The 26,772-nt window shown below is 46.8% G+C and overlaps 2 protein-coding genes across 2 annotated transcripts in view; both read left to right on the top strand.

Annotated features, from left to right (window-relative positions):
- Window positions 1-26,772, top strand: part of LOC145349499 (vitamin K-dependent protein S-like) — a 118,878-nt gene that overhangs the window by 48,560 nt on the left and 43,546 nt on the right. The gene's annotated exons all lie outside the window — the stretch shown is intronic.
- Window positions 1-26,772, top strand: part of rasa3 (RAS p21 protein activator 3) — a 144,356-nt gene that overhangs the window by 106,453 nt on the left and 11,131 nt on the right. Inside the window, exons 8-19 of the mRNA XM_080198037.1 lie at window positions 1,586-1,662; window positions 3,512-3,616; window positions 5,821-5,974; window positions 9,066-9,214; window positions 11,091-11,205; window positions 12,093-12,167; window positions 12,247-12,370; window positions 13,499-13,605; window positions 16,660-16,737; window positions 19,283-19,360; window positions 20,637-20,710; window positions 26,258-26,364. Of these exons, the coding sequence (XP_080054163.1) occupies window positions 1,586-1,662; window positions 3,512-3,616; window positions 5,821-5,974; window positions 9,066-9,214; window positions 11,091-11,205; window positions 12,093-12,167; window positions 12,247-12,370; window positions 13,499-13,605; window positions 16,660-16,737; window positions 19,283-19,360; window positions 20,637-20,710; window positions 26,258-26,364 (1,243 nt within the window). The remainder of the gene's footprint in view (window positions 1-1,585; window positions 1,663-3,511; window positions 3,617-5,820; window positions 5,975-9,065; window positions 9,215-11,090; window positions 11,206-12,092; window positions 12,168-12,246; window positions 12,371-13,498; window positions 13,606-16,659; window positions 16,738-19,282; window positions 19,361-20,636; window positions 20,711-26,257; window positions 26,365-26,772) is intronic.

Genomic DNA, 26,772 nt, shown 5'->3' with positions numbered 1-26,772 from the left:
TCCCCACTCCCCATTCCCCACTCCCCATTCCCCACTCCCCATCCCCATTCCCCGCTCCCTATTTCCCACTCCCCATTCCCATCCCCATCTCCCCTCCCCATTCCCCACTCCTCATTCCCATGCCCATTCCCCATTCTCATTCCCTGCTCCCCATTCCCATCCCCGCTCCCCATTCCCCACTCCCCATTCCCCACTCTCCATCCCCATTCCCATTCCCCATTACCATTCCCCACTCCCCATTCCCCACTCCCCATCCCCACTCCCCATTCCCCACTCTCCAGCCCCACTCCCCATTTCCCACTCCTCATTCCCATGCCCATTCCCCATTCTCATTCCCTGTTCCCCATTCCCATCCCCATCTCCATCCCCACTCCCTATTCCCATTCCCCACTCCCCATTCCCCATTCCCATTCCCCATGCCCTATTTCCCATCCCATGCTCCCCATCTCCCATTTCTCCCGATAATGCCTTTCCTCCTCATTGCCAATGCCGTGATGAAATCTTGCTGTATTTGAGGAGGTCAGTGGAGAAAGGAGTTGCTCTCATGGAATGATGCGGGAGAGAAAGAGGCCATTCGGCCCGTTGCCCCTGTGCTACATGTACCATAATGATCAGAACTACTACTGTATCTGTTGTCAGTGTCAACTTCCACTTCAGCCCACTCTGAATGTGGACAGCAAAGTGTGATCAGTTCATATATGCTATCCCTTTGAGGGGCTGAAGGAACTCACTGCGCCCAGCTTGTGCCTCACCTGAACATGCTTCCCTCGCCACCTTTTGGAGTGTGAATCAGTGTGTGGAATGCACAGCTGTAACTCACTGGGTTCCTCAGGCAGCACCTCACAAACCCATGGCCACTGCCACCTAGAAGGACAAAGCAACAGATACCTGGGAACACCATCACCTGCAAATTCCCCTCCAAGCCACTCACCATCCTGACTTGGAAATATACCGGCATTCCTTCACTGTCACTGGACCAAAATTCTGGAACTCCCTCCCTAACAGCACTCTGGGTGTACCTACACCACATGGACTGCAGTGGCTCAAGAAGGCAGCTCACCACCACCTTCTTGGGTTGATGCAGGAAGGATATTCCCGATGGTGGGGGGAGTCTAGAACCAGGGGACACAGTCTGAGGATTCAGGGTAGACCATTTAGGAAGGACATGAGGAGACATTTCTTCACCCAAAGAGTGGTGAATCTGTGGAATTCATTACCACAGGAAGTAGTTGATGCCAAAACATCAAATGTATGTAAGAAGTGGCTGGATACAGCACTTGGGGGTGAATGGGATTAATGGTTATGGGGAGAAAGCAGGATTAGGCTATTGAGATGGATGATCAGTCATGATTGTGATGAATGGTGAACCAGGCTCAAAGGGCTGAATGGCCTCCTCCTTCTCCTGCCTTCTATGTTTCTCAGGGGCAATTAGGGATGGGCATAGCCAGTGACATGGCCAATGACACACACTCCTGTGAATGAATGAAAAGTTGTGTTGGATCTTGGTCTTACTGTGTACATAGCAGCGTTAAACTCAAAGAGAATTCTAACCCCCTTCACTGTTGATCTGCTCCGTGTAATGTAGGTGACGAGACCCTGTAGCTACAATCGAAAATCACACTTTGATGTGGAGGAGGAGCATGTGGAAAAGATGGAAATCAGGTGAGGTTAGCTGGAAATCCATCAGATGGTGTTTCATTCCCAATCTTGGGAGAAGGAACATCACAATTTCCCGATTGGTTCAGATATTATTCTGTACGTTTGTGTCTCTGCAGAGCTGGTGTGACTCCTTTGTGAGATGATTCCACAACCCACCACAATATTCTAGGTGGGATCTTATGAACATTCGTTAATTCCATTGCTCTGCACTCAATCTGTGTTTTGCGTTTTATGGGACAGAGCTTTAACTTTCTGATCTAGGTAGTGCTTTGAGTTCCTCTGGATCTTCCCTCCGGACACTATTCCTCTTAGGAATTTCAGTCACAAGCTCTTGTTCAAGCCTGCCAGTCAATTATTTTAACAACAAATTAAGTAGTTGCTTTCAAAAGAGGGATAACAAAAAGTGAGGGGAGTGAGGGAGGAGAGTGGGATTAGACTGGGTGGGATATTAAAGGGTGCGGGGAGTGAGGGGGGAGAGTGGGATTAGACTGGGTGGGATATTAACGGGTGCGGGGAGTGATGGGGAGAGTGGGATTAGACTGGGTGGGATATTAAAGGGTGTGGGGAGTGATGGGGAGAGCGGGATTAGACTGGGTGGGATATTAAAGGGTGCGGGGAGTGATGGGGAGAGCGGGATTAGACTGGGTGGGATATTAAAGGGTGCGGGGAGTGATGGGGAGAGTGGGATTAGACTGGGTGGGATATTAAAGGGTGCGGGGAGTGATGGGGAGAGTGGGATTAGACTGGGTGGGATATTAAAGGGTGAGGGGAGTGATGAGGAGAGTGGGATTAGACTGGGTGGGATATTAAAGGGTGCGGGGAGTGAGGGGGAGAGTGGGATTAGACTGGGTGGGATATTAAAGTGTGCGGGGAGTGAGGGGGAGAGTGGGATTAGACTGGGTGGGATATTAAAGGGTGCGGGGAGTGAGGGGGAGAGTGGGATTAGACTGGGTGGGATATTAAAGGGTGCGGGGAGTGAGGGGGAGAGTGGGATTAGACTGGGTGGGATATTAAAGGGTGCGGGGAGTGAGGGGGGAGAGTGGGATTAGACTGGGTGGGATATTAAAGGGTGCGGGGAGTGAGGGGGGAGAGTGGGATTAGACTGGGTGGGATATTAAAGGGTGCGGGGAGTGAGGGGGGAGAGTGGGATTAGACTGGGTGGGATTTTAAAGGGTGCGGGGAGTGAGGGGGAGAGCGGGATTAGACTGGGTGGGATATTAAAGGGTGCGGGGAGTGAGGGGGAGAGTGGGATTAGACTGGGTGGGATATTAAAGGGTGTGGGGAGTGAGGGGGGAGAGTGGGATTAGACTGGGTGGGATATTAAAGGGTGGGGGGAGTGAGGGGGAGAGCGGGATTAGACTGGGTGGGATATTAAAGGGTGCGGGGAGTGAGGGGGAGAGCGGGATTAGACTGGGTGGGATATTAAAGGGTGCGGGGAGTGAAGGGCAGACAGAATAAGCAGAATAGCCCATGTGAGAAACCATGCTTTGATAGAAATTTTTGGAGGTTTAAGAAAGCAGCGTTTGCCTAACTCATCTTCGCGACAGCCCAGTGAGACATCAATAATGGAGTTATTGACCAATCTCTCAGAACAGACTCAAACTTGGGGAATTCATATTTGTTAAACTGTTGCTATTTCTTATAACAATCTGACACCTTCATGGTTATTTTTATTCAGAGTAGGTTTTTATTTCTTGTTATAAGATTGTTAATATAAACACTGCGAGATTTAGATATGTGAAGGTATATTTAAGTCTGCTAACATCTTATAATGAACAGCAATGTTTACACTCTTTTCTATACCTTGTGATGTGTTTTATATCTCCTGAGATACTGAATGTTATTCCTCTAGGATTGACCTTTGGAACGCCAGTAATCTCAAGTTTGGTGATGAATTTCTCGGAGAATTACGCCTTCCTTTGAACATTCTAAAGCAGTCTTCTTCTCATCAAGCATGGTAACCAAGTGCTCACCGAATTTAACCATTCCTTCTTTAATCACACCCGGAGCAGACCCAGCAGCAGTTAACATGACGAACTTGCAGGTGCCTCGTGACCGGCAGCTGCTCCTCACTTGGCTGCGTTAGACAGAGGAAAGCCAGACTGGACTTTCCCTCTGGAAATGTTCTAGATACCTCCTGGTGAAGTGCAGGAGACAAGTGGACAGTAGTGGAGGGCAGCATCATGGTCCCTCTCTTTGCGGTCAGTTGGTTAAATTGAGCATCGCTGACCACCTTACTCGAGTTACAGTTGCAAAGGTTTAGAAAGAGGGAGAGACTCCAGACTCACAGCAATGTGTTTGACTCTTAATTGCCCTCTGAAATAGCTGAGTGAGCCACCCAGCTCAAGGGGCAATTAGGAGTGGGTAATAAATGTTGGCCTTGCCTACATCCCATTGTTGCGGCTTTGATGTCAGCCTTTTAATTGATCGCAACTTTACCCTTCGAGTAACCGGACAAGTAACAGAGTTCTCTTGAATACCTGCTTTAATACAAGCTATAGCAAGGGCCCTGGGAAGCTACAGTTCACATCCGTGTAGTTAGCCAGAGTGGCATATTCCAAGATACAAAAGCAATTAAAGTTTTCAGAATTGATTATAAGTAATTAACATAAACCAATCACAATCATTTTTTCTTTTGTTATAATATCCAATCCGTGTGAAATCTTCAGAGTACTGCTTGTTTCTGTATCTGTGGATCACTCCCCATCTCCCAGTTACAGATGTCGGATTTATGTGCTTTGCCAGACTAATGTCCTAGGTGTTTGTCTGTGAAAACTCTGTTAAGAAGACCTTTGTTTTCCAGCCTGTGTGATGTTTTAAACTTGTGAGCCTACTAACCCTTTTGCCATGAATTAATGAGGGCGATTCTCCCAGCCTGCTGGGAGTCTGCAGCCAGTGACCAGACCGTGGGGGTATCGATGGGACAATGGTCCAGGGTTGGTGTGCTGGCCAGTGGTCGGAGACCGGCAGTGCAGGGCCACTGTGCATTCGCTGATCTCAGCGCTGACAGATGGATGCGTGCGCAATGGCCCACTCAGCACTACACTGGCGGCCTCTCCAGCGAGAATACACTCCATCCACTGGTTTTTACCCTGATTCACGCTTGGGCACTCTGCAGTGCAGTGAGTGTGGGAGATTCAGTTTGAAAATCCTACTGAAAAAAACCAGTGGGATTTACTCCAGCTTTTACACGAATTCGACATTTAGAATGTTTTTGGGAGAATCCTGCCCAATAAATTAACAAATGATCAGCTGACACTGCAGAATGTGCCATTCGCTCATTCTTTATTCTATCCCAGTTTGTACTTATTTCCCGTTCATTCCTGTGCTTAGTTCCCGTTCATCCCATGGGCGGCACGGTAGCACAGTGGTTAGCACTGCTGCTTCACAGCTCCAGGGTCCTGAGTTCGATTCCTGGCTCGGGTCACTGTCTGTGTGGAGTTTGCACGTTTCCCTCATGTCTGCGTGGGTTTCCTCCGGGTGCTCCGGTTTCCTCCCACAGTCCAAAGATGTGTGGATTAGGTTGATTGGCCATGCTAAAAAATTGCCCCTTAGTGTCCAGGGTAGTGGTGGTTAGAGGGTATAATATGGGGGGTAGGGCCTGGGTGAGATTGTGTTCAGTGCAGACTCGATGGGCCGAAGGGCCTCTTTCTGCACTGTAGGGTTCTATGATTATTACCCAGAGGGCTAGTCAGCAGTGTTAACCATGTTGCTGTGGCTCTGGAGTCGCATGTAGGCCAGACCGGGTAAGGACGGCAGATTTCCTTCCCTAAAGGGACATCAGTGAACCAGGTGGGTTTTTCTGACAATCTTAGTCATGGATTCCTACAGTGCAGAAAATACCCTCTGCCCAATCACATTTATTTACTTCCAGTAGTTTTTGGATGCTAAGTTGAAGCTGATTGGATAAGAAGTGGATCACTAATCAGATCATGAGGTTTATTGGATGTAATTTCACAACATTTCACTAGGATTTTACTGACTATCAGTGTGTGATATCCAAAGTGTGGATTATGGGACACGCTCAGTATATCTTACAGAAAACCACGTTTAATTAATGCATTATACAAGTGTGCAGCAGGTTAGGAATATTTATTTGGTATTTCTGTTGCAATATCTGTGACAAAGAAAGAATTGTAATTTCTTGTTGTTATGTCCCAGGTATTTCCTGCAGCCCAGAGATAATGGCAAGCCTGTTAAACCGGTAGACTTGGGTTCCTTGAGACTGAATGTCGTTTACACAGAGGATCATGTTTTTCCATCCCAGTATTACGACCCATTGAGGGACCTTTTACTAAAATCAGCAGATGTTGAGGTATGATTGTGTTTGCTAACCCTGATCTTACCCCAAAGTCTAATTTACTATCCTAACCCTTAATCCTAACCCCTAACAATAACCTCTAACCCTAATCTGTAATCCTTATCCTGAACCCTAACCCAATCTTACCCCATAGTCTAATTCACTGCCTTAATTCTAACCCTAACCCCGAACCTGAACCCTAATGCATAAATCCGTACCCCAAACCCGAACCCCAATCTTACCCCATAGTTTAATTAACTGCTCTAACCATAACCCTAACCCTAATGCATAAATCCTTACCCCAAACCCTAACCCCAATCTTACCCGATAGTTTAATTAACTGCCCTAACCCTAATGCATAAATCCTTATCCCGAACCCTAACCCCAATCTTACCCCAAAGTCTAATTTACTGCTGTAATTCTAACCCGAACCCCTAACCCGAACCCTAACCCCAACCTCTAACCCCTAAACCTAAGCCTAATTCTAATCCCTGACCCTTACCTTAACCCTAATCCCTAACTCTAACCCTAACCCCAACCCCTAAACCCTAATCCCTAACCCTAACCCCTATCCCTAATCCCAAATTAGGAGATAAAGGCACCGAAACAAGGAAACATGAACCAAACCATTATTCTAATCTAGGAGATTAATTAGTAAATCTGCAGATAATATTTTTAACTGTCCGAACAGAATGACAAAATAGATGAGAAAGGAACAGATAATATCGTAAATGCTGGAAATACTCGGCAGGCCTGGCAGCATCTGGGGAGAGAGAAACAGAGTGAATGGCGGGGATTCTCTGACCTTACCCGTGGCGGGGATTCTCTGTCCGACTGGCAGTGCTGGTGAGGCGGGTGAACTCAGAGAATCCTGATTAATGTTTCAGGTCTGTGACTTTTCAACAAAACTGAAAGAAACAAGAGATTTGAAAGTTTTTGAACCAAGGACAGAGGCCGGAGAAGAGGAGGTGAAAAACAAGAGGGGATGTTATATTATTTATTAGTGTCACAAGTAGGCTCACATTAACACTGCAATGAAGTTACTGTGAAAATCCCCTACTCGCCACACTCCGACACCTGTTCGGGTACACTGAGGGAGAATTTAGCATGGACAATCCACCTAACCAGCACATCTTTCAGACTGTGGGAGGAAACCGGAGCAAGCCCATGCAGACACGGGGAGAACGTGCAGACTCTGCACAGACAGTGTCCCAAGCCGGGATTCGAACCCAGGTCCCTAACACTGTAAAGCAGCAGTGCTAATCACTGTGCCACCGTGCTGTGTCTGTGATAGGCTGGCAGGAAGGAGAGATTAAATGACAGAAGGCATGAGAGTGCAAAGCAAAAGGAGATGGGAAATGAGACTGAGAAAGAAAGATAAGATATGTGTGGAGCAGGTGACAATGGTCAGTGCAGAATCACACACAATGAGAGAAACATGGAGATTCCGGAAAACAGGGAATGTCTCCCTCCTCAAAATGTAGAGGATCCCCGTTAAAAGTAAGACTTGGCTTTTGAATTGTTCGTATTGAATATTCCAGCAAAAAAAAGACTGAAGACCGAGGAAAGAATTGTTTCTTCTTCAAAGTCAGGGTAGATCAGTTCAAATCCCTGGGTCTTGATGGGCCGAATGGCCTCTTTCTGCACAGTAGGGACTCTATGGAGCATAAACCCCAGCAGGGAGTAGTTGGGCTGAATGGCCTGTTTTCCATGATGTGTTGTGAATTTAGAACAGGATGAGTGTCATGATGAGGAATCGCCAACCTCTTCCTCCCGCACCTTCTGGGAGTGTTTCCTGATGGTGAGGTGAGAGGTTAGGTGGATTGGCTGGGCTAAGTTGTCCCTTAGTGTCCCAAGATGTGCGGGTTAGGGGAATTAGCAGGGTAAATATGTGGGGTTGTGGGGTTAGGGCCTAGGTAAGATGTTCTGTTGGAGAGTCGGTGCAGACTCGATGGGCCAAATGGCCTCCTGCACGATGGGGATTTTATGGATTCTGCCTTGCCCCTGATGTTACTGTGCAGTTATACAGCTCATCGCTGCCCTCTCCTGTTGGTCTCTTGTTAATACATCACCTGGAAACAGTAATTACAGTGAAAGCATGGTGTGGAGATACCGGCGTTGGACTGGGGTAAACACAGTAAGAAGTCTCACAACACCAGGCTAAAGTCCAACTGGTTTATTTGGTAGCACGAGCTTTCGGAGCGCTGCTCCTTCATCAGGATTTGTTTCACAAGCAGGATATATATAGATAATGGTTGGAATGCGAGTCTTTACAGGTAATCAAGTCTTAAAGGTACAGACAATGTGAGTGGAGAGAGGGTTAAGCACGGGTTAAAGAGATGTGTATTGTCTCCAGACAGGGCAGTTAGTGAGGTTTTGCAAGCCCTCTGCAAGACACTTCAGTGGTCATGGGCGTTCAGCCTCTGATCTTCGGGTAAACATTCTCCAAGGCGGCCTTCACGACACACGACAGCGCAGAGTCGCTGAGCAGAGACTGATAGCCAAGTTCCACACAAAGGAGGACGGTCTCAACCGGGATCTTGGGTTCATGTCGCACTATCTGTAACCCCCGTGACTTACCTGGGTTTGCAAAACCTCACTGACTGTCCTGTCTGGAGACAATACACATCTCTTTAACCCGTGCTTAACCCTCTCTCCACTCACATTGTCTGTACCTTTAAGACTTGATTGGCTGTCAAGACTCGCATTCCAGCCATTATTCTGTAAATTGAGTTTGTGTCTGTATATACCCTGTTTGTGAAAAAAATCTCCCAGTCACCTGACGAAGGAGCAAGACTGGGAAAGCTAGTGCTGCCAAATAAACGACTTTAACCCGGTGTTGTGAGACAGTGAAAGCAGCAAGGACAAGCATCACGTTTCAGCCTGGAAGGATTGGGGATCGATAATTAGAGTTAACAGCTCCTGCTGATGAGCTAGCACAACAATGCTGGGCCGAATATCCTCCTTCACTCAGTAATTCCTTCCCGCGGTGCTTTCCCGTTTCTCTAGTGAGGATGTTAAGATTGAGCGGATTTTTCCTTGTGGCCAGGGGATTATGATGCTGTTTTTCTCTGTAACCCCCCCCCCACCTCTTTACTCTCCGCAGCCAGTCTCTGCCTCGGCCGCTCATGTGTTGGGTGAGGTGTGTCGAGAGAAGCAGGAAGCCTCCATCCCCCTGGTCAGACTCTTCCTACACTATGGGAAGATTGTTCCCTTCATCAGCGCGATTGCCAACGCTGAAATAAACAGGACCTTGTGAGTAAAACAATTAAAAACCTCACTGAATCTTATACAAATACACAAACTGTGTTTCCTGTCTCTCTCTATCTTTGTTTCTCTGCCGCGCACACTGCCTCCCGTTCAGGCAGCACGTCCCATTTTAAAATTCTCATCCCTGTTTTCAGGTTCCTCCGTGGCCTCACTCTTCCCCATCTCTCTAACCTCCTCCAGCCCCTCCACCCTCCGAGAGCCCTGCACTCTCTAACTTGAACAGCAGGTTAGGTGTAAGGATTCGCATTTTAATCAGTAATCTCTAAACTGTCTGTGCTTTATATGCTCTGTCTGAGGCCAGAACTCTCCATTCACCTGACGAAGAGGCTGTCCCCTCGAAAGCTAGTGAGAATATTATCAAATAAATAGGTTGGACTAAAACCTGGTGTTGTCAGACTTTTTACTCTCTAACTCCGGCCTCTAACTCCAGCCTCTTGCAGCTCTCCCAAATTGTCCCTGTACGTTCAGCTGCCTGAGCATCAAGCACTCGAATTCCCTCCCCAGATCTCTTGCAACTTTTTTTAAGGCACGGTGGCACAGTGGGTTAGCACTGCTGCCTAACAGCACCAAGGTCCCGGGTTCGATTCCAGCCTTGGGTGACTGTCTGTGCAGAATCTGCATGTTCTCCCCATGTCTGCGTGGGTTTCCTCCGGTTTCCTCCCACAGTCCGAAAGACGTGCTGGTTAGGGTGCATTGACCATGCTAAATTGCCCATTAGTGTCAGGGGGACTTGCTAGGGTAAATTCATGGGTTAATGAGGATAAAGCCTGGGTGGGATTTGGTCAGTGCAGACTCGATGGGCCGAATGGCTTCCTTCTGCACTGTAGGGATTCTATGATTCTAGTTTAAAGTACTTCATATCATCTACCTCTTTGACCAAGCTTTTTAGTCATTTTTTGTATATTTTATTAGTCTCACAAGTAGGCTTACATTAACACTGCAATGAAGTTACTGTGAAAATCCCCTAGTCGCCACAGCCCTGTTCGGGTACACTGAGGGAGAATTTAGCACGGTCAATGCACCTACGGACAGTGAGAGGAAACCGGAGCACCCAGAAGAAATCCACACAGACATGAGGAGAATGTGCAGACTCCACACAGACAGTGACTCAAGCTGGGAATCGAACCTGGGTCCCTGGCACTGTGAGGCAGTGGTGTTAACCACAGTGGCACCGTGCTGTCTGCCTGTCCCAATGTCTCATTCTGTTTAATATCGCTCCTGGTAAACGGATCGGGATGTTTCCCTGCGTTCAAGCTGCTGTTTCAATGTGGGTTCATAAGAACATAAGAAATAAATTCATAAGATAAAGGAGCAGAATTAGGCCATTTGGCCCATTGAGTCCGCTCCGCCATTCAATCATGGCTGATATGCTCCTCATTCCCATTTTCCTGCCTTCTCTCCATAACCCTCCAACCCCATTACCAATTAAAAATCTGTCCAATTCCTCCTTAAATTTACTCACTGTCCCAGCACCCACTGCACTTTGGGGGTAGCAAATTCCACAAGTTCAGAGTTGTTGCTTTCTATCAGGGATTGGGTAATACTGGAATCAGCTCAGCCCCGGGTCACTGAATGTGAACACATCCTGGTTAACAGCCATTACCCCCCCCACCACTGCCCGCTGACCCCCCTTCCCTCCCCCCCGCACAAACCACACCACCCCCCCCCCCAACCCCCGATCCCGGCTGATCCTGGTCGGATGCAAGGATCTGTTATTAAACAAGGAGGGACCGTAATGATGTGTTGCTCCTGGGGATGAGCCCAGTGCCGGGAAGGTTTACGATAAAAAGCTTCTCACAGACACTCTCGATTTGGTCAGTATATTCCGTTCCTTTAGCCATGCAGATTTATTCTTTTACAGGGATCCAAACACCATCTTCCGAGGGAACTCCTTAACCTCCAAGTGCATCGATGAGACAATGAAACTGGCGGGGAGGCATTACCTCCAGGTCACCCTGAAACCCATCGTGGACGAGGTGAGCAGCACCACCCACACCCCCCACCGACCCCCCCCCAACACACACACACACACACACACACACACATTCGTGCACACTCACACACACACACAAACATTTGCACACACACTCACTCACACACTCACCCGCACACGCTCACTCATGCACACACTCACACACACTCACACTCACACACTCAAACACACACACACACACTCACACACACACACACACTCAAACACACACACACACACACTCAAACACACACACACACAAACACACACTCAAACACACACACACACACTCACACACACACACTCAAACACACACACACACTCAAACACACACTCAAACACACACACACACAAACACACACACGCACACACATACACACTCACACACACACACACACTCAAACACACACACACACACTCACACACACACACACTCAAACACACACACACACACACTCAAACACACACATACACACACACTCAAACACACACACACACACACTCAAACACACACACACACAAACACACACACACACACTCAAACACACACACACACATACACACTCACACACACACACACACTCAAACACACACACACACACACTCACACACACACACACACTCAAACACACACACACACACTCACACACACACACACACACACACGTCAACAGTGGGTGAGAGAATGTGAACTCCTTTCTGCATTCATTACAATGTGTGTGTGAATTAACGTTAATGAGGTTTACAGTAAACGCAGAGGGTGGTAATAGTTTCTTAGCAAAGGAAGGATCTCAGAATGATGGGATGTATAAGATTTACACAAACCTGGGTGCAATAATTGAGTTGACTGGAAGGTGAATCCTGAATTTTTTTTTGGAATTTATTTTGCAGATCTGTGAAACCCACAAACCGTGTGAAATTGACCCAGTGAAACTGAGAGACGGAGAGAACCTGGAGTCGAATATGGTGAGAGTTTCTGGTGTTTGTAACACTTGGTAATCTCTCTTTCCTGAGGCTCAGTGTTTGATGGTGGATTCTGTTACAGGACAATCTCAGGCAGTACGTGGAAAGAATTTTCAATGTCATCACCAAATCTGGCATGAGTTGTCCCACCGTCATGTGTGATATCTTCTTCTCACTGAGGGAATCTGCTGCCAAGAGATTCCAAGGTAAAGCAACCCACCCTCACTCTCACTCTCATCCCGTCAATGCTCAACACCATTCCCAACTCCCCAGGTACTGAGACGGTCCCTGTCCACATGCAGCAAGAGCTGAACAATTCCGGGCTTCTGCTGACAAGTGGCAAGTAGCGTTCGAGCCACACAATTTCCAGGAGACAATCCAGGGGAGATTGAGAAAGAATGTTCCCGATGATGGGGAAGTCCAGAACTAGGAGTCATAGTTTGAGTATAAGGGGTAAATATTGGGTGAGGAGACATTTCCTCACCCAAAGAGTGGTGAATGTGTGGAATTCACTCCTACAAAGGTAGTTCAGAGCAAAACATTGTCTGAAACTACAAAAGGTTGTGAACGTAGCCCAATCCATCACTCAAACCAACCTCCCATCCATTGACTCTGTCTACACTTCCCGCTGCCTCGGCAAAGCAGCCGGGTTAATTAAGGACCCCACGCACCCCGGACATTCTCTCTTCCACCTTCATCCATCGGAAGAAAGATACAAAAGTCTGAGGTCACGCACCGACCGACTCAAGAACAGCTTCTTCCCTGCTACCATCAAAGTTTTGAATGGACCTACCTTGCACTAAGTTGATCTTTCTCTACGCCCTACCTATGACTGTAACAGCACACTCTGCATTCTCTCCTTTCCTTCTCTGTGAACAGTATGCTTTGTTTATGTAGCACACAAGAAACAATACTTTTCAGTGTATGTTAATATATGTGACAATAATAAATCAATCAATGATTTCAAAAAGAAATTAGAAACAGGGTTATGTTGATTAGCCGTATTCAATTGCCCCTTAGTGTCAGGGGGACTAGCAGGGTAAATACGTGGGTTTATGGGGATAGGTCCTGGGTTGGATCGTTGTCAGTGCAGGCTCGATGGGCTGGATGGCCTCCTTTTGCACTGTAGGGATTGTATGATACTATATAGCTTTTGGAGCTAAAGGGGTGAAGGGATATGGAGGGAAGCGGGGGGGGGGATCAGGGTATATTTGATGATCAGCCCTGATCAAAATGAATGGCAGAGCAGGTTTGAAGGGCCAAATGGCCTCCTCCTGCTTCTAGTTTCTGTGTTTCTATGAGAATTGAAGCTGGAATCTCGGTTGTTTTTCCAGATGATGCTGATGTTCGCTACACTGCTGTCAGCAGCTTTATCTTCCTGCGGTTCTTTGCCCCGGCCATTCTTTCACCTAACCTGTTCCAGCTTTACCCGCATCATCCGGTAAGTAAAACAACACGGACTTTGTCACTGTGCGCAGAACAAACACATCCGGGGGGCTGAACCAGTGCAACAGTCAGGAAGTATTCTGGAAAACCCGTGGAGTGGAGTACAGAAGGGCAAACAAACACAGAGGTGGAAATGTTAGCATTGCACGAGAAACCTGTCCAAGTACGCTGGTCTGCATGACCTCTCCGTATCCGTCCCCCACAGTCACACTGACGCCTGATGTTTATACCCTTTACATTCACTCATCTTTCCTTTTTGGATTTAATTGCTACTTGTCACAGAGCATTTTGTGTTCTGTTAACTCCCGTTATCTGTGATGCAACGGGAGCACCTTGACCTCTGTGTCAGAAGGTCGCGGGGTTCGAGTTCCATGGCACAGGTTTGATCGCATGATCCAGCCTGATCGAGGGGGTGCTGCACTGTCAGAGGTGCAGCTTTTCAGATGTGATGTTGGACAGCCTGCCCCCTTGGGGGGGTGGTGAGGGGGAATGGGGGGTGTGGTGGAGTAAGCTTGGGGTCAGTTGGGGGAGAAGGAGGAAGTTCTCTCTGATACCCTGACCAATATTTATCCCTCAGACAAGGTCAATCAAACAGATTATTTGGACAATTATCTCAGCGACTTTCTTTCTAAAAATTGGCAACCACCTTTCACACATCAGCCGCATTCAACTCATCTCCAAATACAGTGAGCACACCTTCTGGAGAGTGAGTGAGGGAGGGAGGGAGGGAGGGAGGAAGCAAGTGAACGAACGAATGAACTAACATACGTACTCAGGAGGAACAGGGGACTCTGGTTCCCATAGTTCTCCAGCACTGGCGGGGGTGGGGGGGGGTTTCCTCACCTCAAGCTGGGGGTCATTGATAGAGATCGATCGCTGTAATTTATCAATAATAGAAGAAAGCTGATGACACCAACAAAATGGACACAAAGATCTTTGCCCCTTTCCCTTAGAAGACTGGTATTTACAGTGTTATTGGCAGAAAATTATAGCTGAAAAAAAGACAAACTGTTGAAGCTTTTTGTTTTGCACTCATCAGAGTCAAAATGAGTAACAATTTATACTGCATGAGAAAATGGTGCTGATTGGATGGCAATTCGACTCTGATTGGTCAAAGTATTACCATGGAGAATGAACCAGGGGCCGATTGTGCCCTGGGGTTTTGTTCAATTTAAACAATGTGAGATGTGGGGACATGTTCTTTTTGCCTGTACAGAAAAGGGTGCCTGTGTATGAATGTGTGTAGCTGCGAGCAAGTGGGTCACATGGCAAACCTGAACAAGAATCTTATACTGGAGAACATAAGAACATAAGAAATAGGAGCAGGAGTAGGCCATCTAGCCCTTCGAGCCTGCCCCGCCATTCAATAAGATCATGGCTGATCTGTTGTGGCTCAGTTCCACTTTCCCGCCCTCTCCCCATAACCCTTAATCCCCTCTCTTATCAAGAACCCATCAACCCGCTTCTTAAAAATATTTAGCGAGGCAGCCTCCACCACTTCAACGGGCAGAGAATTCCAGAGATTCACCACCCTTTGAGTGAAGAAGTTCCTCCTCAACTCCGTTCTAAACCGCCTCCCCTTTATCTTGAGGCTGTGCCCCCTAGTCCTACTGTCTTTTTTGAGCGGGAAGAGTCTCTCCACCTCTATCCTATCCATCCCATTCATCATCTTATACGTCTCAATGAGATCTCCCCTCATTCTTCTAAACTCTAACGAGTACAAGCCTAGTTTATTCAGCCTCTCCTCATAGCTCAATCCCCTCAACTCCGGTATCAGCCTAGTAAACCTCCTCTGCACTCCCTCCAGGGCCAAAATATCAAATTCTTGGCAAACTTGGGATTGTCCATTAAGTGCAGCCCAATCACAAAATCACATCTACCGATAGGCATGTCCTGAGTTTAGGCTGGGGAAGGACAGAACTCTGGTGATTGTGATGTGTTTTCATAGAGTCCACCAGTTATTGGGACGGACGGCCCATATACTGGGAATTCCACCAGAATTCAAACTCAGAGACCACATTGTTCGTTTGTGTGGTTGGCAGAATTTTGGTTTGACAGCAGCATCCTATTGGTGGAGAATACCACACAGTATTGCTGCGGTATTGTAGGAGTGTAAACAGCTGGTTTCACCTGGTGCCCAGTGTTTTGAGATACCTTACCCTTCCTGGGTAAACTGAGGAGACCAGGCACCTTCAGGACTGAAAGTGATGGCTTTAAGCCCATTCATGAGTTTGTGTGAAATGGAGACATACAGATCTAGAGAACAGAAAACACCCTTCGGCCCATTGTGTCTCTGCTGGTCAAAGACAAACCACCTAACCATTCTAATCCCATATTTCAGGACTTGGCTCATAGCCGTGTGAGCCTCGGCATCACAAGTGCACATCTCAACACTTCTTAAATGTAATGAGGGTCTCTGCCTCCACCATCCTTTCAGGCAGTGAGTTCCAGACTCTGAAATCATAGAATTATAGAATCCTACAGTGCAGAAGGAAGCCATTTGGCCAACGAGCCTGCTCTGACTCTCTGACAAAGCATCTTATCAAGGTTCACTACCACCCCATCCCCATAACCTCACAGATTTGCCCCCGCTAATCTACACATCTTGGGGCAATTTAGCATGGCCAATCCATCTAACCTGCACATCTTTGGACCGTGGGAGGAAACCGGAGCACCTGGAGGAAACCCACGCAGACACAGGGAGAACATGCAGACTCCATACAGACAGTGACCCGAGGAATTGAACCCAGGTCCCTGGTGTTGTGAGGCAGCAGTGCTAACTACTGTACCACCGTGCCGCTCTGGGTGAAAAAGATTTTCCTCACATCTCCTCCAAACCTCCTGAGGTTTACCTACAGCGAGCGATGATGTAATCAGGGTAGTGACTATCCTACAGAACAGCTTTGATGCCTCTCTATTCCAGCATCAAGCTTGCATGGTGAGTAAATGGCTCAGGTCCTATTTAGGAGATTATGTAATTACTGCTGTGGCTTGCTGATTCTTGCAAATGTTGATCACGAGTTCTTAATGATTTCCTCTTTTCCTGTAGGACCCATTAACAGCACGAACTCTGACCCTGGTATCCAAGACCATCCAGACTTTGGGAAGCTTATCCAAATCCAAGTCTGTAAGTTTTGTGATGTGCTCACTCTGTATTCTAATCAGACTGTATTTAACTGACTGTCTCTACGGCAACAAACTAAACCCCCACGCTCCCGGTAAGGTCAGTGTTTGGTGGGTGTGTATCAGTCGAAGGGATATGATGGTGTACTGGTGACACCACTGCAAACTGAAAATACACTGGTCTCAGTGAAAGTGACCACACAACTGTGAGTGTGGAGTTTGCATGTTCTCCCCGTGTCTGCATGGGTTTCCTCCAGGTGCTCCAGTTTCCTCCCTCAGTCCAAAGATGTGCAGTTTAGGTGGATTGGCCATGCTAAAATTGCCCCTTAGTGTCAGGGGGACTAATAGGGTAAGTGCATGGGGTAATGGGTATAGGGTTTGGGTGGGATTGTGGTCAGTGCAGACTCGATGGGCCGAATGGCCTCCTTCTGCACTGTCGGATTCTCTGATCTATGATCTATAACTGGTCGTAAAATACAAATGGTTCTAGTTGTGTTGGACCTCCGCAAACTAATTCCAGGAGGACTCAGGTGCAGCCACACAGAGAGAGCATTGTCTCAGATGACTAGAGTTTCCTCCGGGTGCTCCAGTTTCCTCCCACTCTGTAAAGATGTGCAGGTTAGGTGGATTGGCAATGATCAATGCCCGGGGGAACGGGGATAGACGGGGGAGTGGGCCTGGGTAGAATGCTCTTCCAGGGGACTTGATGGGCCAAATGGCTTCATTCTGCACTATAGGATTCTATGGAACACAGCACTCTGCGAAATCACAAATGTTTCACCACATTTACACATGGTTGGTTAAATACACATTGATTAGATTCCAATCTTGTCCACATGTAGGGTTTGATTAAACATTTCACTCCAACGAGGCTCTTTAGCTTCTCTTTATCCTATCCAGAACCTACATTTTAATCTGTTTTGTCTCACTTCCTGCCCCTCTAACGATAAACAGAGTTAGTTCCCAAGGCCTTACTGGAGAGTTCCGCTGTTACAGGCCCTTAGGGTGTGTGGGCTGCGGTGACTGGGGCTCAACACTGCCTTTGAGTAAGAACTCCCAGTCTTCCTGAGTGATCTCAATAGCAGCCTAAAGCCACAGAGCTGTCTGTTTGATTTACCCCGTGAGTGCCGCTCCCTCTGGGTGAAGAAACCTTGTGGAGTTTACGTGAATGGGCTTCATGGTTTACCTCGATTCTGTTAAACAAACTAAACCTTCCCCAAGCATTTGTAGAAGATCAGATTTAACTGGTTTATGTTGATGTTAACTTAAGATTATTTATTTGTGTCACAAGTAAGGCTTACATTAACACTACAATGAAATTACTGTGAAATTCCCCAAGTCACCACATTCCTGCACTGTTTAGGTCAATGCACCTAACCAGCATGTCTTTAAGACTGTGGAAGGAAATTAGAGCCCCCTGGAAGAAACCCATGCAGACACGGGGAGGATGTGCAAACTCCACACAGACAGTAACCCGTGCTGGGAATTGAACCCGGGTCCCTGGCTCGGTGAGGCAGCAGTGCTAACCACTGTGCCACCGTGCCATGGGTAATCAGTGCTCTCTGTGGGATACTCCACCTCAATCAATCCACAATCACTTCTCAAAATGGATAAAGCTCTGTGCTCACATTCACATCCACAAAACCCAGCTGAAGATGTCTGCTGCTGTTTCTACGCGAAATATATCGCGTGTGATGAAAAGACGTTAATGAATCTGTTTCATGGTTTCTTAACAGTGCATAAAGCTAATGAATTAATTAATTGTCTGAAATGTGAAGTCCAGGTTTCTGAGCCAGCTTTTTACCAGTGCCCCTGTTCATTACTGGAAAAAGAATACTTGGAATACTGTGTACAGTTCTGGTCACCCTATTATAAAAAGGATATTATTAAACTAGAAAGAGTGCAGAAAAGATTTACTAGGGTGCTACCAGGACTTGATGGATTAGGTTATAAGGAGAGGCTGGATAGACTGGGACTTTTTTCTCTGGAGTGTAGGAGGCTGAGGGGTGATCTTATAGAGGTCTATAAAATAATGAGGGGCACAGATCAGTTGGATAGTCAATATCTTTTCCCAAAGGTAGGGGAGTCTAAAGCTAGAGGGCGTAGGTTTAAGGTGAGAGGAGAGAGATACAAAAGGGATTAGAGTTGCAGTTTTTTCACACAGAGGGTGGTGAGTGTCTGGAACAAGCTGCCAGAGGCAGTAGTAGAGGCGGATACAATTTTGTCTTTTAAAAAGCATTTAGACAGTTACATGGGTACGATGGGTATAGAGGGATGTGGGCCAAATGCAGGCAATTGGGATTAGCTCAGTGTTAAAAACTGGGCGGCATGGACAAGTTGGGCCGAAGGGCCTTTTTCCATGCTATAAACCTCCATGATGTGAAGACAAAGGATTATGTGAGTCTATTTGAGAAAGAGTTCTGTTTCTGTACAGTGACCGTCAACAGGACCCCCTGATAGCAATTCTCCTGGGCAATTAGCAGGAATATGTTAATACATATTTCATTTGTATTTTTAAAATAATTTACTTTTTTAAATTATATCTGCAGGCAAGTTTCAAAGAATCCTACATGGCCACCTTCTATGAGCACTTTAATGAACAGAAATACACAGAGGCTGTGAGAAATGTAGGTATCTGTTGTCGGTGAGCATTCTCTCATTTTCCCCATTGAGTGACAAAAGTAATGTCTGCAGGGGCACGGTAAAGATTTCTGGGTGAGACATTAAACTGAGGTCCCAATCTGCCCCCCTCAAAGGAACATGGAGGGCCACACTCTGCTCTTTCAGAGAGTTCAGGGAAATTCACGTCTGGACCCCGGGCAATATTTACCTTCAACCAAGAAATTCTCTGGTTGTGTCTCTCACTGCTGCCTATGGGGTCTTGCTGGGTGCAAGCTGACTATGGCATTTCCTACGTTATAGTAGTGACTGGGACAGCATGGTGGCACAGCGGTTAGCTCTGCTGCCTCGCAGCGCCAGGAACCCTGGTTCAATTCCAGCCTTGGGCGACTCTGTGGAGTTTGCATGTTCTCCCCGTGTCTGCGTGGGTTTCCTCCGGATGCTCTGGCTTCCATGCACACTCCAAAGAGGTTGATTGACCATGCTAAATTGCCCCTTAGGATCAAGAGGACTAGCTAGGGTAAATTATAGGGATAGGGCCTGGGTGGGATTGTGGTCAGTGCAGGCTTGATGGGCCAAATGGCCTCCTTCTGCACTGTAGGGATTCTATTAGTCTATGACTGCACTTCAAAAACACTTTGCAGTAATGAGATTGTAATAAATTTAAATCTTCCTTTATCAACAAATTCACACATTTATTCCAATGGTGAGCAGCTGTTTTTGGGTGTGGACGGTTTGTGTCCATGTTAGACTTTGTGTTGTGTGCCGGGTTTGAGATTAATATGCAGATTTGTCTTTGTCTTCAGGCTTCTGGAGTTTGGATTTAGCATTTGGGTTTATGATTGGGATTTGGATTTGAGTTCCTTTGGAATCCCTATTTATTCAGCTCTAATCCGGATCTTCTCACTCTGCCTTTGGTGTGAGGACCAAACCTTCTGTCCGAGATTATAAACGGGAATCCTTACCCAGTGAGAGGCCAGCCTCTAATTGCCGGCATCAGTAACTTTATCCCGAGCGACCCCAGGAACAGAACGGAACAAAGCAACATGACCCCAATGCTATGGATTAATTTAACACAGTTTTTAATGGTGGACCTTACTACTTAAATCGAAGGAAAGTCAGAATTTAGTTGTGATTGGAGCCTGAGGGGCAGAGGGACCAATGGGTTTCACCAAGGCTGGTTTGAGACACAAAGGGTTAAATAATGGCAGAGGAAGAGGGTTGTGGGGACTTTACATAAAGAGTCTCAAGTCATTTAATACTGAATCTCTGCTTTGGATGAAGTTCCTAGATTTAATCTCCTCATCTGGAAGGAAGGATCACAAGAGCATTGAACAGCCCATTGTCCTGAAGGAAGGGTGAGTTCTTACATTGTCGCAGATTCAACACCTTCACCGCTCTTCATGTTGTCCACTCCATTTGTATTTCTTGTGCTGCCAGTGTCATGATTCTGGGTAATTCCGTTCTGGGTGGACCTGACCATTTCAGTATCAAAGGAAGACATTTATGTCTAATGTTTACATTCAAAAGAAAACCAGAATAACCACTGGTTATGTTTAATTTTTTTTTAAATTTTGGGTGGCACGGTGACACAGTGGTTAGCGCTGCTGCCTCACAGCGCCAGGGACCCGGGTTCGATTCCAGGCTTGGGTCACTGTCTGTGTGGAGTTTGCACATTCTCCCTGTGTGTGTGTGTGTGTGTGTGTGTGTGTGTGACTGTTTGACTTACTATTGTCACATTTATTAGTATACAGTGAAAAGTATTGTTTCTTGCGCGCTATACAGACAAAGCATACTGTTCATAGAGAAGGAAAGGAGAGAGTGCAGAATGTAGTGTTACAGTCATAGCTAGGGTGTAGAGAGAAAGATCAACTTTATGTGAGGTAGGTCCATTCAAAAATCAGCAGTGAAGAAGCTGGTTGGTACATGATCTTAGATTTTTGTATCTTTTTCCTGATGGAGTTAAAAATAAAGTAATGTTTATTTATTAGTTACAAGAAAGGCTTACATTAACTCCGCAATGAAGTTCCCCTAGTCGCCACAGTCTGGTGCCTGTTCAGGTCAATGCATCTAACCAGCACGTCTTTCAGACTGTGGGAAGAAACCAGAGCAAACCCACGCAGACATGGGGAGAACATGCAAACTCCACACAGACAGTGACCCAAGCCGGGAATTGAACTCAGGTCCATGGCACTGTGAGGCAGCAGTGCTAACCACTGTGCTACCACGCCACCCAAGAAGGTGGAAATGAGAATGTCTGGGGTGCATAGGGTCCTTAATTATGCTGGCTGCGTTTCCGAGGCAGCAGGAAGTATAGACAGAGTCAGTGGATGGGAGACTGGTTTGCGTGATGCATTGGGCTACATTCACAACCTTTTGTAGTTCCTCATGGTCTTGGGCAGAGCAGGAGCCCATACCAAGCTGTGATACAACCTGAAAGAATGCTTCCTATGGTGCATCTGTAAAAGTTGGTGAGAGTAATAGCTGACATGTCAAGTTTCCATAGTCTTCTGAGAAAGTAGTGGCTTTGTGAGGTTTCTTAACTATAGTGTCGGCATGGGGGGGACCAGGACAGGTAGTCGGTGATCTGAGTATCTGGGGGTGTGCGTGTCAGTGTGTGTGTGAGTGTATGCCCTATGATGGACTGGTGTCCCATCCTGGCTGTACCCCACCCAACGCTCAGGTTCCCACTCCCTGCGACCCTGAATTAGAGTAAGCGGTGAAGTGAAAATGAAGAAGTTGAATTTTTATAATTTATTGCTAGGATGTGGGCAAGGCCACATATATTGTCCTTCCCCTTGTCCCTGAGAGACAAGGACAGGTTGTTGAGTTAAGAAGGCGTTTAGCAACCTTCCTGTCAGAACTGAGTGTCTCGCGTGGCCAGGTAATAGTCTGCCATGTTGCTGTGGGACTGGAGTCACATACAGGCACAAAACGAGAAAGGAAACAAGGTTTCCTTCCCTGGGAGACATTCATGAACCAGATGGGTTATTACCAAAATCCCGCAGCTTTGTAGTCACTCTTACTGAGAGCAGTTTTTTTATTTTAACTCGGGCTGCCCTGGGAGGGATTTGAACAGACCCTCCCTGGAGTATTTGTCCAGTAACAGAACCATTGTACTCTCGGGCTCTGGTTTAGAGGAGCAGAGATGTAGAGTCAATGTTTTTGATACTAATATATCTATAGAAAAGACTGACAAGATTTTTAAAAGTTGAGGTTAGAAAGCCCTCCCTCTGATTTATCATCTGTTAAAATTAATTATTCTGAACATTGCTGGAAATAGGACAATGCTGAAGTTTTTAGTCTCGCAGTCATCAGGACAAATGCAAGAATACCAAATTTCAAATGATCATAACAATTTATACTGCGTGAGAAAGGGATTGTTAGGAAGTCCATTTTAATTGGCCGAGGCATTGCCATGGAGAATACAGAGGGGAAGAACAGGCTCCCCAATTAATCAAAACAGATACAAAGCTTGAAATTATTTCTCTTGTCCTCCAGTGGCAACTGTTGACCTGCCAAACAGTCAGCACCATTTCCTGCTGTAGTAAGAATTGCTGTGTATTGCCAATTGATGAATTGCCAATTGGACCTGACAGCATAATGGCCCAGTATTCATGTGCGTCTCGATGGCACAGTGGTTAGTACTTGAAGCACCAGGGACCCAGGTTCAATTCCCAGCTTGAGTCACTGTCTTTGCAGAGTTTGCACATTCTCCCTGTGTCTGCGTGGGTGCTCCGGTTTCCCCCCACAGTCCGAAAGACGTGCTGGTTAGGTGTATTGGCCCACGTTAAATTCTCCCTCAGTGTATCCAAACAGGCGCCAGAACGTGGCATCAAGGGGGTTTTCACATTAACTTCATTGCAGTGTTAATATCAGCCCACTTGCGACACCAATAAATAAACTTTTGTCTTTTAAATACTCTGATTAACACCCCCAGACTAAGGCAGCAGTGATGATCTATAAATTCCCATATCAATATGGGCTCAAAAAGAATCTAAATTTACATTAAAACATTAATTAGAGAATTCACAGAATTGCCTCGCTGCAGAGATCAACTGTGATGGTGGAGCAGGCTCGAGGGGCTGAATGATCTACTGCTGCTCCTGATTCTTATGTTGATTTGGCCCATTGTATCTGTACCAGCTCTCCCGGCGCCTCTTCCCTGGTACAGAATCCCTACAGTACAGATGGAAGTTATTCCGCCCACCAAATCCACACCGATTCTCTGACAGCACCTTACCCAGGCCCTATCCCCATAACCCCAACTGCCCACCCGCCAATCCTCCAAACCTACACCTCCTGGGACACTAAGGGGCAATTTAGCACGGCCAATCCACCCTAACCCGCACATCTTTTGAACTGTGGGAGGAAAGAGGAGCACCCGGAGGAAACCCACACAGACATGGGGAGAATGTGCAGACTTCACACAGAACAGTGACCTGAGCCGGGAATTGAACCTGGGTCCCTGGCGCTGTGAGGCAGCAGTGCTAACCACTGAAATTGGTGAAAATATAACCTTTGAATTCAAGTTTAAACAGCATTATGTGGGGGGAGCAGGGAGTGGGCGGGGAGGGGCGGTGGTGAAAGAACATAAGAACATAAGAAATAGGAGCAGGAGTAGGCCATTTAGCCCTTCGAGCCTGCCCCGCCATTCAATAAGTTCATGGCTGATCTGAAGTGGCTCAGTTCCACATTCCCGCCCTCTCCCCATAACCCTTAATCCCCTCTCTTATCAAAAACCCATCAACCCGCGTCTTAAAAATAGATTGCAGTCTAATGGACCGTCATGCCTCTGCTAGTTCTTTGAAAAAGATCCAGTTAGTCTCACTCTCCCTGCGCTTTCCTCTATCACTCTGTACATTCTGTTTCCTTTTCTTTACAAATTGCATTTACCTAATTCCCTTCTGAAGGTTATTATTGAATCTGCTTCCACCTCCTTTTCAAACAGTACCTTCCAGATCACAACAACTCGCTGTGTAGAAAAAAAACCCCACTCAAACCCCTTTTAATTCCGTTACCAATTATCTGAAATCTGTGTTCTGTGGTTACTGACCCTTCTGCCTATTAGAAACAGTTTCTCCTTCGTTAGCCGGTCAAAACCCCTCATTGTTTGGAACACCTCTGTTAATTCTTCCGATATTTTTCTTTCCGATATATTGTTATTGCTGTCCTGCTGTTGTTCAGTTATCCGAAAGTTAATTTATTTCCATTGTTCAGCCTTGCGCCTGTGTCCTGTCTGCGTCTACCCAAACTGAGTTGGCGTTAACTCTGTTTCTCTCCTAATTGATCCTGAGCTTTTCCATCCTCCTCCGTTCTTGGTACACTCTGGGTTTTGAATGTTTCACATTCTTCGCAGCTGATAAAGCATTTCAGGAAAAGTTTAATATTTAACCTGGGTCAGCTGGACTCTGGTGACAGTGGATGCCACCGCAGCTTCAGAGTGAAAGTGGGCAACAAATCAATCACTTTGAGACAAATACAAGAGGAGCCAGGAGTTTGGAATGTGCTCTGAAAAGGAGAGAAACAAAGACAAAGGAAGATGCAACTAACAACCTGTTAGTCACAGACTGTTGCCTTTTGAGGGAGAGAATTCCAAAGACTCACCACCCTCTGGAAGAAAAATATTCATAGAATCCCTACAGTGCAGAAGGAGGCCATTCGGGCCATCGAGTCTGCACCAACCACAATCCCCCCCAGGCCCCAAACCCACACATTTACCCTAGCTAGTCTCCCAGACACTAAGGGGCAATTTAGCGTTGCCAATCCACCTAACCCGCACATCCTTTGGAGTATGGGAGGAAACCGGAGCACCTGGAGAAAACCCACGCAGACACGGGGAGAGCATGCAAACTCCACATAGACAGTGACCCAAGATGGGAATCGAACCCGGGTCCCTGGTGCTGTGAGGCAGCAGCGCTAACCACTGTGCCACCCACTGTGTTTATTAATAGGACAAACCTTGAAATAGTCGTGGGAATTTTAATTTCAGATCTTATCTCCGGGTACAGGATGAGAATTTCTGCTCAGTGACTGGATTAGTAGAATTCGTAACTCTGGTTCCAACTTTTTAAGATAGATCCTTGGCATGATTGACAAGGCTGCGATTTATCGCCACTCCCTAGGTGGCCAAATTTGATACCCGTGAGCATCTTGCTGGGTCAACTCAAAAGGAGTGAGTAAGAATCAGTCTTGTTGCTGTGGGACTGGAGTCACATACAGGTCACACTGGGTAAGGACAGTAGGTTACCTTCCCAGGAGGATGTCAGTGAACTAGTCGGGTTTTTACGGCAATTCAGCAACTTCACCATGGTCACTTTTCCTGAGACCAGCTTATTTTTATTCCAACTGATGTGAAATTCTCAAACAGCCATGATGGGATTTGAACTTATCTTTCCTGGGATTATTAATCTGGGCCATTTGGTTATCAGACCAGTAACTGTTGCATTATCGCACAGGGTCAGATAGCAAAGATTGAAAGATATTGGGCGAGATTTTATGGCCTCGCTCGTCCCGAAACCATAAAATCCCGCCCCAGGTCAACGGATCTTTCCATTGTCCGCTCCTTGCCCGCTCTGATTCCTATGGCAGGCGGAATGGTAAAATTCCAGTGATTCTCTGCAGCCTGGACACTGAAAAGGCTGATTATCTGAGTGGTGAATGGGAATGTTATCCATTGGGAATGTGTGCTGGGAAAACCCATGAATATTCCCAACAAATGAGGCTCCGGGTCTGGAGCTGACCCTTAGACCATAGACGTTTGGGAGAACAGCGATCCCTTTCACCTGCCAGGTTCCTTCATCGTTTAATCTTTATTAAATTTCCTGACTGTTGTTACTCCTTTTGTGGCTGCAAAGATTTCAGTTGCTAACCTTCCTGACTGATATTGATGTTTTTTCCTTTAGGTTTATGATTAAGCGAGCCCAGGGAAGAAAGCGTTTCGGCATCAAGAACTTCAAGAAGCGATGGTTCCGTCTGACCAATCACGAGTTCACCTACCATAAACACAAAGGTGCCCCAGTTCTCTTTATCCTGCGGAACGCTCACTGCCAGTAATGGTCCATTTATCCCGTCTTGCCTCCCGACTGCCTTATTCCCAGTTGGATTTTCCTCTCCCACACTCTGAGAGCCTCCACAGACTGTGAACCAAGTTGTTACTCACTGATACACTCTCTTCCCCCTCAGTTGCAGCCTGCAAGTCCCACGTTCGCTGCTGGATTTTCCTTCCCGTCAAACAATGGAATTCATTGATGGAGATTAGCTGGCATTGTCCCCCTCCCCTCCCCTCACCCCCTTCATTTGCCACCTCCCCCACTACCACAGTTTGCCACAACCTCCAATAAGACATAGGAACCATTCGGCCCATCACTGAAAACATGGCTAATCTGATATCAAGTTGATCTGGAGTTGATTGGATATG

Source organism: Carcharhinus amblyrhynchos, chromosome 10 (assembly GCF_965287045.1).
Source record: "Carcharhinus amblyrhynchos chromosome 10, sCarAmb.v2.hapA, whole genome shotgun sequence".
Taxonomy (NCBI): Eukaryota; Metazoa; Chordata; class Chondrichthyes; order Carcharhiniformes; family Carcharhinidae; genus Carcharhinus; species Carcharhinus amblyrhynchos.
The sequence above is the reverse complement of the archived record's forward strand: the minus strand, read 5'-3'. Positions and strand labels throughout refer to the sequence as shown.